The sequence below is a fragment of the Carcharodon carcharias genome, chromosome 5 (assembly GCF_017639515.1).
Source record: "Carcharodon carcharias isolate sCarCar2 chromosome 5, sCarCar2.pri, whole genome shotgun sequence".
Taxonomy (NCBI): Eukaryota; Metazoa; Chordata; class Chondrichthyes; order Lamniformes; family Lamnidae; genus Carcharodon; species Carcharodon carcharias.
In genome coordinates, this window is record NC_054471.1 from 150,778,368 (window position 1) to 150,790,687 (window position 12,320).

The 12,320-nt window shown below is 40.7% G+C and overlaps 1 protein-coding gene across 1 annotated transcript in view; it reads left to right on the forward strand.

The window, feature by feature from the left end:
* The first annotated feature begins 541 nt into the window (after nucleotides 1–541).
* zgc:172323 (uncharacterized protein LOC564165 homolog) overlaps nucleotides 542–12,320 on the forward strand; it is a 57,107-nt gene continuing 45,328 nt past the window's right edge. The window contains exons 1-3 of the mRNA XM_041188870.1: nucleotides 542–768; nucleotides 8,611–8,761; nucleotides 10,215–10,364. Of these exons, the coding sequence (XP_041044804.1) occupies nucleotides 542–768; nucleotides 8,611–8,761; nucleotides 10,215–10,364 (528 nt within the window). The remainder of the gene's footprint in view (nucleotides 769–8,610; nucleotides 8,762–10,214; nucleotides 10,365–12,320) is intronic.

Sequence of the window (12,320 nt, forward strand, 5' to 3'; positions counted from 1 at the left end):
GGTATGCACTAAGATCTCGTTAATTTGATTACATCACGTTAGGAGTCAATATTCTCGAAATCTGATACAAAATGTCTTTCCGGCAGAAATGCTGTATGTTTTCTGAAAGCAAATTACAAATACTTGTCTTTCGAAATAACTAACAAACTTTATACACAAAGTCTCCGGCCAGGGGAAAGTATTGAGGCGATTTTGATTGTAGCTAATTAAATACATTTATGTTGTAAAGTGCATGTGCTGCACTTTCTCTTTAGCCCCATCCACAACGATTACATCAATGTGGTGTCTAATTGCTTAAACGCTCTATTTTAAGGTTCTGCGTTCTTTTGTGCCGCTTAACACGACTTTGACAAATATTAAGAGAGAAGGCCCGCCTACATATTTGAACTTAGGTGGAAAAAAATCCAAACAGTCTCATGCGCTGATCTGGCATTGCTGGGAGTGTATAAAATGTCCCTCAGCTGCCTGAGGAAGTTGCACAGCATCAGCCCGCACTGAAGGAAGAACAGTTCAACAGTCAGTCAACCAGGCAGCCAACAAGATGAGTCGCAGCCCAGAAAGGATGTCCTCTTACCGCCGCCACTTTGAGGATGGCAGCAGCAGTAGCGCCTCATACCGCGTGCGGGTGTCTAGCCCGTCCCCGCCTCGCCGCCAAGCACGACATCGCTCGGCCAGTTATAGCCGCACCACTGGCCGGCTGGTAGCAGGAGGTGGCATACAGGCGGGCAGGAGGACCTACTCAGCAGTTTATGGACCTCGCATTACTAGGTAAAAAAAGAGTTGAATTTTTTTCCTTTAATTTTTGATTAAAACAACCGAATTGTGAAAGAGATGTTAAGGAAGGAATTGATTTGATGTGAAACGAAGCTATATCAAAGAGAGCCTTACAAAAAGGCCCTTTAGAGTTGTCAGGCAACACTATTCGTTCAGGCAAGAAGTACTTCAGTTTTCTACGGCGCTCATAGTAGATCCAGTCCGGGGTGGGGACTTCATTGAGATTTGGATCCTGCACCACAGGAAGTATATACAGGATTGACTTTAGAGGAGGTAGTGTGTAGATTCACCAGAGTTAAACTAAGAGTTCAAACGGTTAAATTATGAGGATAGGTTGCATAAACTAGCATTGAATTTTGATAAAAGTAAAATACTGCAGATGCTGGCAATCTGAAAAAAAACAAAGTGCTGGAAATACTCAGTAGATCAGGCAGCATCAGTGGAGAGAGGAGTAGAGTTAATGTGTAAGTTCGATAAACTTTTGTTGGAACTAACAGGTAAAGGAAAGGGGGAGGGTGAAACAAACTAAAGGGGACATCTGTGTTGGGTGGGAGGTAGGGCAGATTAAATGACAATAGGGATAGTCGTTTGGAAATACAGAACCGTAGTACTGCTGAAAAAGAGAGACATTTTGTTGATACTTTTCACCTCGCACTCATCAGGACAATTCGCAAGAATACAATTGCCCATAACTTCCTCAGAGTGCCAATCAGCATCAGATTGCAACTCCATGCCCACTTACCTGTGCCAAATTTCTTATGTGCCTGTCTCACCCAACCTTCCAACATAGGCCAGGCAAAATCTAGGCAGTGCAGCTGTCTCCGAAGTCCAACACTATTGATTTGAAGGAGGTCAGGCCCCCTTTTTATGGCACTAGCTGCTGTAAAGCAGGTAAGTTTAAAAGTTCCACTGAAATTGACAGGCCAGGGAAAAGGTAAGTACCTAAGTGATTTGAGGGATGGGGGTGTTCAGAGGTCGGGTGGGGATGGGGGGACGGGGTCAGACGTTGGTGGTGGTGTGGCGGAGTCAGACATTGGGAGGGCTGAGAAGTTTGGAATTTCGGTGGGGAGTGGGTTGGACATGGGGGTTGGGGGGTTCAGGTCAGGGGGGTAAAAATTGGGCCCGTGTGGGAAGGGTGTCAGGTGAGGAGTCCCATGCAGATGGGGAATACTGTGCAGGGGGGCTGGTTAGTCAGGGGTGGAGGGAGTCCCCTGGGGGATCAGGGCTGTGGGGGAGTCCTGTGGGGGGATTGGCCTGGGTCTTTACAGTAGTTACCCAGAAGTTAGAAGAGGTTTTAATTCTTCTAACTTTTTCTGGGTAACTCTTGGTATAACTCTGGTGGAACCATCTGAAGTTTGCAATTTAAACCACATTTTCGGATGGTTCCCAGTGCAGCACTGTTGTCCAGAGGAAGTGTGCACTTCTGGGCAATTGCCATGCAAACTCTTACCTGGGAATTTCCCAGAGGGATTCCCCAATGCATCTTTGGAGTACCCCCCAAATTCTATGCTGGGGAGCTCAGAGGTTATAGCCCAATGTAAGGGAAACCAACAAATTTATACTGTATGAGAGTGCTGGGTGGTTAGCAAGTGGACTCTGATTGATAGAGTGTTGCCATGGAGAATGCACCAGTTGATTGTGACTGACAATTAACTGCTAAGTATTGTTTAAAAATTTAAACTAATCAGCTTGACTCTGATTGGTCAAGGCATTGCCCTGAGAGATGAACTAGTGAATGGCTGTCATTTATTTAGCTGAAACAGGTGCAATGTGTGTACATGTTCTTTATGTCTGCAAAGAACAGGGCCTTGTGTATTAATATATGTAGCTTCCAGTACATGCCACACTGTGAGCTCGACTAACGATTTTTAATTAGTTGCCAGTATAACTCTTAGCACACTGAGGATTATTTAATAAATGTTGCCCAATCACTTATAATGTTGGGCACTGTGTTTTGCATTCTAGAAGCATGGTCTAGTTGGGTATGGTTTGTATCTTGCCCATTGTGAACGGTGGAAGGGACATGCTGTTTGATATGACCTGTCAGTCTTTGGTACAATGAGGATTAAAATGGTGGGTGACTGGTCACACTTGTAACTCTTTCAAGTACAAACACATTTCCATCTGTTTCAGATGAAATTAGATTGTTTCATAGTTTGCCATTGTGAGATTTGAACTCTTGATCTTGGGGTTACAAACCCAGTACCATAACCACTTAGCTATTTAGGCCAAGCCCTGGTCACACTTGTAGACTAAATAGGCACATTCTACAAAGTGCTTATCTAATCTGCATTTGGTCACCCCAATGTACTGGAGACTGCATCATGAGCAGCAAGTATGGTATATTAAATTGTTAGAAATACAAATATATTACTTTTTCACCTGGAAGGATTGTTTCTACCCCTGGACAGCAGAAAGGGAGCATGTAAAAGTGAAGTTGTTGCATCTCATACCGATGCATGGGAAAGTGTTAATGGAAGGGCAATAAGTCTTGGGGGTGATGGAAGAGTGTTCCAGGATGTCAAAAAGGAACAAGTGCCTTCAGAATGCTGAAATGGGAGGGGATTATATGGTTGGTGGCATCCCACTGGATGGTGTGAAACAGAAGTGTGGGAAATGGGATGGACACTGTTGAAAGCCTTCTGAACCACAGTGATGGCAAATCCTCAGTTGGGGAAAAGGCAGGTAGCAGGATAAACAAGAAAAGAAACACTTGCATCTGTATACAGCCCTTTATAACCTTAGGACACTGCAAAGCACTTTAGAGCCAAATAGTACTTTTAAAGTATAGTCACTGTTGTAATTTATGAAAATGCAACAGTTAATTTGTGCACAGCCAGCTCCCACTGCCATGTGATAATGACCAGAGAACTTAGTAATATTGGTGGAGGGATCAATATTGGGTAGGATGACTGGGGAGAACTATCCTGCTGCTCTTCAAAATAATGCTGGTAGATATTTAAAATAGTGCGGGAAGATGTTTAACAGCCACCTACATGATAGATATAGTATTGGTTTAACTTCTCATCCAAAAGTCAGCACCTCTCAGTACTGCCCTTGAATGTCAGCCGAGACTTTGCCCTTAAATCTCTAGAGTGCAGTTTGAGCCTAGAAGTTTTCTGACTCAGACACTCAGCACTCAGAGAATGCTACCATTGAGCCACAGCTGACACCTATAAATAATCTTAAAATTAGAACTCTTTGTGTGAAATCCGAAAACACGTTTTAACCCGAAGGGGAGTAGAAATCTGGATCTCTTGCTCCCAAAAGGACAGTGCATGCTGGGTCAATTGAAATCTGTAAAACTAAGACCAACAGATTTTTAACGGTTGAAGGTATCAAGGATACCGAGCAAAGGCAGGTAAATGGTGTTGAGATACAGATCAACCATAATCTGATTAAAAAGCAGAACGGGCCCCAGGGACAGGATGTTCTCCTCCTGTTCCTTAGATATTGTACAGTCTTGTTTAAAAAAATCCTTTTACAAAATCGAATTAAATATTTGATTGTATCAGAAACAATAATTCAACATTGTAGATGGTTTGGATTTGTATTGGAAAACGTATATCAGAATAGTAGTTAGGGATGTCATTAAGAAAACCGTAAAATGATTTCGGTGTCGAATTAGAAGACAACTGACAGGTCAAATAGGTCAGGGCGAAAATTTGATACAACATATGCTTTGGGGAAAACAGTCCTGGGAGTGATTTCAGGAAGCTCCAACCTGAGTTAAAAGCAGTCCTGGCGGTGCTGCGCTCTTGTCATTGGGTTGTTTGCACAGTTCACTTCATGGAATTTTTCTGCTCTATTATATTAGGATTGAATGGGAGGGCGGGGGTCCATTTTTTTCAGATACGCCAAAGATCGTTTCATAGAGTCTTCTCAAACCTAAGGGAATGCACAAGTGAGATAAAGTAAAATGGTCGTCAGTGGTTAGACATAAATCAGCCTTATGCAGCCGGTTGTTTCCGACTTCTGACACGGGTATATTTACCAACGAGAGTCCTGACAACATTAGTTGACTGTTTTTTAGCCTCTAAAGTCGTAAAAGGAAATGATCTTGTCAACGTGGCCCCAGGAGGATTTAATATATGCATTTAGTTCAGCCATATCACAAAACCAATTGGTGCAAATACCAAATATCAATGGATCAATTTCTCGGTGATATCTGATGTTATTGATAGAAGCAATATAGCATTCGCAAAGTCCTGCACAATTACTTCAAATCCTATGCAGGAATTAAAGATTGGCGTGACCTATATGTTATTCCTATTAATATAGGCCACTAGAATAATTTAACCCTATGAAGCCTGTAATAGTGATGCCCATCTTTAAAGTACTATTTATTTTCCATTGATCGTCTGTCTTTGTTTCTCTAAATTTCACGAATGTAACTTGAAGTGTTGGAATAGATGTGAAAAGTGCATATAATGTGTTTAGAAATTTGCAAGCGACTGGAAGGGCTGTTTTCGCGATTGTGTCATCTCATTTCACTTTGTTAAATCCATTGTAAATTAATCCTAACCTTAACCTTAATTAACTCCTCTGTCTTTGAATATTCCTTTGTGCCTAACGATCCTGACTGTGGATGGCGGTACAGTGTAAAGTGATTTTTGGATTGATTCACTTTTGTTTAAATCGTCAATTCAAAGTCATGGCAATATATTAATTTCAAAGGAAATGTGCAGTACAATCGGAATTCTATTACAACTTAACCTTTTTAATGTCACATTTTCAATGACCAGCCTGTTCTACTTTCTCTTTGTAGCTTTGTAGTTAGCTCGACAAGTAACTCGGCAAGGTATTCTCGGGCTTTAGATTTGGGCCATGGTTGTTGGTTCCCTTTTTCGCCCCCCGCACCCCCCACCCACCTCGCAATAACTAAACGTAAAGTTGAACCAAGCCCCCGACTCCAGCATCAAAAGCTTGGGGACCTGAAAACTTAAGCGAGTAGTTTTCTTTTAAATATGATTTGATAGGAAACCATTGTGTTACAATAAAGAAACTTTTGAAATTTCTAAATAGTGACAATGAAAAAGGTAATTTTTAAATTAAGACATCGGAAAGTTTTAAAATAGACGCTACCATTCTCGTCACTGTGACAATGGTATTAGAATAATCTAACCTTGTTCACTTTATGTACGTTATACTTTGTGCCATTCAAGATGAACGCTTTACTAATGCTAAGCAAATCATTCAATACTGACAGAGAAGAAAGATATGAGAGCGCAAAGTGAGTTCGGGCTTTCAATGAGCTCCATGTTGTGCAATTTTCCATTCTAGGACAGGTTTTACGTAATTCACTACCATTGGTCATGCTTACTTGCAGCTGAAGCATCTACATTTACTGGATTACTGGGATTTGCTGCTGACCCATTGGTATGGTTGTCCTCTATTGTCGTATTTTCTTTTCTTTTATCAGAAATGAATTGCAATCAAGCACTTGGGCTGGACTCAGCCCTAATGACTGTGCTAGCAAAGATCCCGTTGTTCTTTCATTTGGAATTGAAGGAAAAGGAGAATTGATTCAGCTCTCGGTGTCATTTCCCAAATAAACAATCATGGAACATATATTGTAATATTAATTCATCATTAGTACGTAAAGTTCCACTGTGCTTTGCTGCTTGATCTCTTATCCGTCTGGTTGTTTCTCTTAAATAGGAACTTGGCCAAATAATCAAAAAAAAATCCACGTGCATACCCACAACTTATTTGTAAGTACGGGCTTGGCAGTGGGTGGTGGAGGGTCGGTGAATAAGAGGATGGAGACCAAATCTTTAAATGAACTTTATTTTATCCTCAGCGCTCATCCTTTTTGTGAAACAAAATAATTCTGGCGGATAAAAGCGTATTCAAGGTGAATGGATTTGTACATATTCTCTCAATGAAAATGTCGGGTCAATAGACATTAAATCAGGTAAAAGCAAAAAACTGCGGATGCTGGAAATTCAAAACAAAAACAAAAATACCTGGAAAAACTCAGCAGGTCTGACAGCATCTGCTGAGAGGAACACAGTTAACGTTTCAGGTATCGTGTTTTCACTCTGTTGTAAATCGAGAGAATTAAACCATAGATTAAAATCAGCAGAGTAACGTGTGACAGTTCAGGATAGAATAACGAGAGCAAATGAAAGCAAGAAATGTACAAATACGAAAAAGGCGTTAATGTTAGGCACCATTGACAACATTGTACGACGAATATTTTACTTAGTCTGTCCCAGAAAGTTATTTTTTTCGCACATTGGCTTGAAGGATACCTTGAAATGATCAATTCGTTTTTTATCCTCTAAAACGTGCTTTGTGATGTTTTTAAAGAGGTGCTGACGTACTTGCTTCCATGCTATTGTGAAATCGGTATATTCTGTACTTGACCTTCGGAGCACTTCAAAAGGAATGGCGTGAATGTGTGGCAAAGGTGTAGACTTGTGTCGATCGAGAATCTGACAGTTACTCGAAATATCACATGTAAATGTACTATCATTGCTCATGCCAGGGTGATTTTTTTCTTTTGCAAACGTCTGCTTCGAACTAAATTAGAATTCAATTAAAATGTTCCCCTGTCACATCTACTCTTGAAAAATCCGTACGGATTGAAGGAATGCCAGTGCAATAAACACAGCACTGACACATCGCTGCGCAATGGTAGTCAGAATACTTTACAACATAAAGATGACCTTTTGATGTTTTTTCCTGGGTATTTTACTCATTCATATTGCTATGGTGAAAGTGGTGGAAGTATTAAGGGATCATCAGTTCGTACAAGTCATGAGCTTCATGATCTTTATTATCAACAATAACTGGAACATTAATGATTTATAATTTTAAATCGTGCACGGCCAAATCTTTTGAATTTAATGAGTGACTGGAGCGTTCTTTAAGGATTACGTCTGGAACTTCAGAACATCAGTCATGCAGAATGCCGCCTTCCACACATACACACACACAAACTACAGGACCTTTTGCTGGCCGGTAGCAATTCCACATGTTTATGATTCAGTTTTAAATGATCTAATCTATTAAAATTGCAGGAAGGGTTTCCGTATTGCGTGTGACACTACACGTGAAGCGGGATCCTCGCGCCTGCAAATATATTTAACTCTGACTAGAATGATAGCCTTTTTATTTTTCATCAGTTACGCGAGCAATTGAAAGAAAAACAGTTTTAAATTGTGTTTTAAAAGAGATTACACTAAAACGAATTCAGACAATGACATTCATGCAACTGTGGTTCAGCTGTACTTATATTCGCCCAGACCAGATCTGCTTTGCACATTGCAGCCCTCGCAAATAACCAGTCTCCAAACAAAAATAATGTCCTTAATGCACTCTAAAGTTTTCAAACAATGTTACATATTTAAAACATTAAATACAAAGCTAGGTTAAAGGGATAGGTTTGAGAGCGCAAAAAGAGCTAACCTTAAGGATTTGAAGGCATTTATTGTCAGTGACCCGTGCCGTACGTTTTACCTGATATTGTAATCGCATTTATATCGCTTTTCATCAGCAAGTTTGCAGCGTTATACGTTCGTGATTCCTATAACACTCACAACTATTACAGTGACCCATTGTTGAATTATCTGTCCAATGTCTTTACTTAACACCTATTCTTATTTCAGTTTCTCCAGTCTATTCCAATATCTTGTGTACATCGTTAAGGTACAATATTAACTTTTCATAACTGCAAGCGGAATCCAATTTTATCAAACGTCCAGGAATAATTGAGTTAGACGATTTCGAAATGGAACCGCTAATACATAAGAATTTTGTTTTTGGAACCTCTTTTTTACAAGATGTAGCTTGAATGTTGCTAACATCCTAAACTCTTTACTGTTTCAGCATGGGTACAATCTACCTGGGAGCGGGGATAGGACCGGCTTTGGATCTGGACGCCGCGTCTGCAACAAATCAGGAATTCCTGAGCACTAGAACAAACGAGAGGAAAGAGATGATCACCCTCAACGACAGGTTGGCTGCCTACATCGAGAAAGTAAGAAACGCTTCAAGCTATAATATCCGGAAGATAAATCACGACCCTAGCAGCAGTCTCCATCCCTAAGTACATCTGAGTGTAGTTAGACATGATTAACAAGTATTAATATCCAATCGTAAGTGTTATAAATTGAAAGAAAATCATCAAGCGGGGAATTCCATACCATTGAAGTGGGAATGCTTTTTACAACCTGAATTATCAGTTTAATTGTACTGAAGGTGATCGAGTCAAAATTTAAAAACAGGTGACGTTGACCTAAGCCAGCAGTGGCTGCAATCATCCTATTTGGATACAGAAACAAATCAGTTACTGTGTTTACTCTTACACACGTTTTTTAACAGAGGTGTAACATTTCCAATTCTCCAGTCCTCTGGCACCACTCCTCTATAGGCCAGTATTTCTGCAACTTCTGCCCTTAATTTCCTCAGCAACATTGGATCCATCCTATTTGGTTCTGGTGACTTATCAATTTTAAGTGCAGCCAGCCTTTCTAATACCTCCTATTCATCAATTTTTAGCCCATCCAGTATCCTTCACTATGACTTTGGCAGTGTCTTCTTCTTTATTAAAGATAGATACAAAGTGCTCATTTATTATCTCAGCCATGCCCTCTAGCCCCATGGATAAATCTCCTTTCTGGCCCCGAATAAACCCACACCTCCTCTTATGACACTTTTACTATTAATATGCCTATAGCAGACTTTTGTAAGCACTAGTCTCCTATCCTTGTCTCTCCAATTCCCTCTCTCTTATTTCCTTTTTTGTCCCCCCTCCCAACCACTTCCTCCCCCTTGACATGTGAACTTTCTATATTCCATGTAGTACTCACTGGTGCTATCAACCTGATCTCTCTCATACACTATCTCTTTTACTCTTCATCATTTTCAACTTCCAGCGAGCTCTGGCTTTGGTTCCCTAACTTCCCCCCTTGTGGGAATGTACCTCAACTGTATCTGAACCATCTCCCCATTAAATGCAGACCAATTCTGATACAGTTTTTCCCATCTTTCTTTGATTCCAGTTTACGTGGAACATGACTGAAATTGACCCTCCTCCAATTAAGTATTTTGACTGTAGATTGCTCTTTGTCCTTTTCCATAGCTAACCCAAACCTCATGATGTTATGATCACTGATCCGTAAATGTTCCCCTACTGGCACTTGATCCACTTAACTCATCTCATTTCCATCAGAAAAACCTGATACAATGTCATTGACCTTAAATGTTATCTCTGTTTCTCTCTCCACCGGTGCTGCCTGATCGACTAGGTATTTCCAGCATTTTCTGTTTTTATTCCTGAGTTATCATATCAGATTTTGGATGATATACTCCTGAAACTATGTTGTATCTGTGTGAAAGTGGAAATGCAATTGTCCCAATCACATCTTGTAATATTGATATGTATTGGATTGATCTCTTGAACTGATTGCTTTGTAATGTGCATGCGGCAGGTGAGGAATCTGGAACAGGACAACCGAATTCTGGAGACAGAGGTTGAGGCTCTGAAGAGTCGCTGCCTGCATCCACAAGGCTTGAGGGTTTTGTATGAGGAACAGCTCAGGGATCTGCGCCGGACAGCTGATCAAATGAAAGTGCAACGGGTAACACAGAAGTCAGTTCTTTGAAACAGAGAGACAATTGGTTATATAGTTTGAGGCGCACAGCACCACATCAATGTGTTGTACAGCATAATGTATACCAAATGAATTCCATTATGCTTTGATATAAAATATGTGTTCCAATTAAAATGGGAATCACTAATCTGACTGCATTAAGGTGAATTTCCGTGAGGGGTAATCCCACTCATCTACTCTGGAAAGGCTATGAAAACCTTGTAAAAGTAGCATGAACTGTGTTTTTGCAATTTTTCTGGGGTTTCCAAGGCTAAGTTGGACGAGCGGGAGAATCCCTGTGGAAATTCATCCCCTATCAATTGTTTCTTACAAGCTGTTTGAAAAGCTACTTTTTGTGCTCATCAAGGCTAGTACATCAATGAGAGCCAGATTTGAATTCAGTTCCCAGAGGTGAAAGGCCATTTTGTAAACCATAGTACTATTTTAATCCCAAAATATGTCTTTAAGCAATTTTGTTATTAATAGGAATATACCCCAATCACCTAATTTCATGCAATAGTAAATTTAAATTTAAGTTAAAAGTGCACACAGGGACCAAGCAGTGTGGGTAAGGAAAAGTTTGTGTAGATAAGACCTTAAGGCCTGAATTTTCACTCTCACGTCATGAGTGCAGAGTTGGGAAAATTCCCCACTCTGCAGACCCACCTTGGGAGAAAGTGTCCTGGATGATCTGAATTTTCATTCTGGGGTGTGTGGGTAATAAATGCAATCAGGCCTGCCACCCTCCGGAAAGAGTTTGGAGGTAGCTACAGTAACTGCCGCAAAGATGTGTGAAAGGTCCACCTCAGTGCAATGGGACTTCGTCCCAGCTGTGGAAAAAAAACAAAAAATAGCCCTCACCCCTCCACACTCTCTACACCCTAGCCATACCAACACATACCACATCATATCACCCATCTCGATGGCTCCTCATATCCTCCATGCCAACCTATTTCCCTCTACTCATCCCCATGTCTCTTCATACCCTCCATGCCAACATATGCCCCTCTACTCTCTATGGCCTTTTATAGCCCCTTTGCCAATTTAGTGTTAACTCATGCCAACCCATGCCCCCACCCTTTGCCCTGACATCCTCTATGCCAATTCACCTAGTATCCACCATAGGCAGACCTTGGGACCCATGATGAGATGAAGTAAAATAAAGTTCTAGTCTGATGCAAGCTTTATTTCTTTTAAAAACACTCTAATTAAAAACCCATTCACTACATTTACATTCCTTCCACTACATTCAAATCCTCAATCCTTTATAAAAACAAGCATTTGTATTCAGAGCTCCACATCAATGATTTTATAACCACTTGGAGCTGTCAATCAAACTGTGAACTGACAGGCTACCAACTGTGATAATGAAAGGTTGTGAAATCAGTCATGCAGAACAAATCCTATTATGATAACCCTCAGGCTAATATCAACAGACAGAATGAAATATCAAGCATTGTTTTTTAAAAAAGAACATTTATAGGCCTGGAGATTTAAATCCCTTGACAGTTCCATTGAGATTTAAATGCCTTGATAGCTTAACAGTTCCAATCAGATTGACTGTTCCAATGAGTTTATCCACTTATTACAAAGACTCATGTCTACCTTGAACAATCCCAAAGCCAAAGGGCACTTGACCTTTCTCAAAGGTGTCTCTGGACCTCTCCAAAGGGCTCTGACAGCTTTAGACCTTCTCCTGAAAAGTGTAAAGCCCACAGGTTGAAGTTTAGACACCCTAGTGGTGAAAATTGGATCTGTTTGAAGGCAGCTGTACTTCACATGTGCAGCTGCCTCCATGAATCACGTATGTGCAAATGACAACCAGCCCCCATTCCACCCCTGGTGAAAATAGTGGGTGCCGGGTTTGGGGGCGGGACTTCCAAAATCTTTGGCATCATTTGGGACATACTGGAAACCCTCCTCCAACTTTACGAAAGTTCTGGC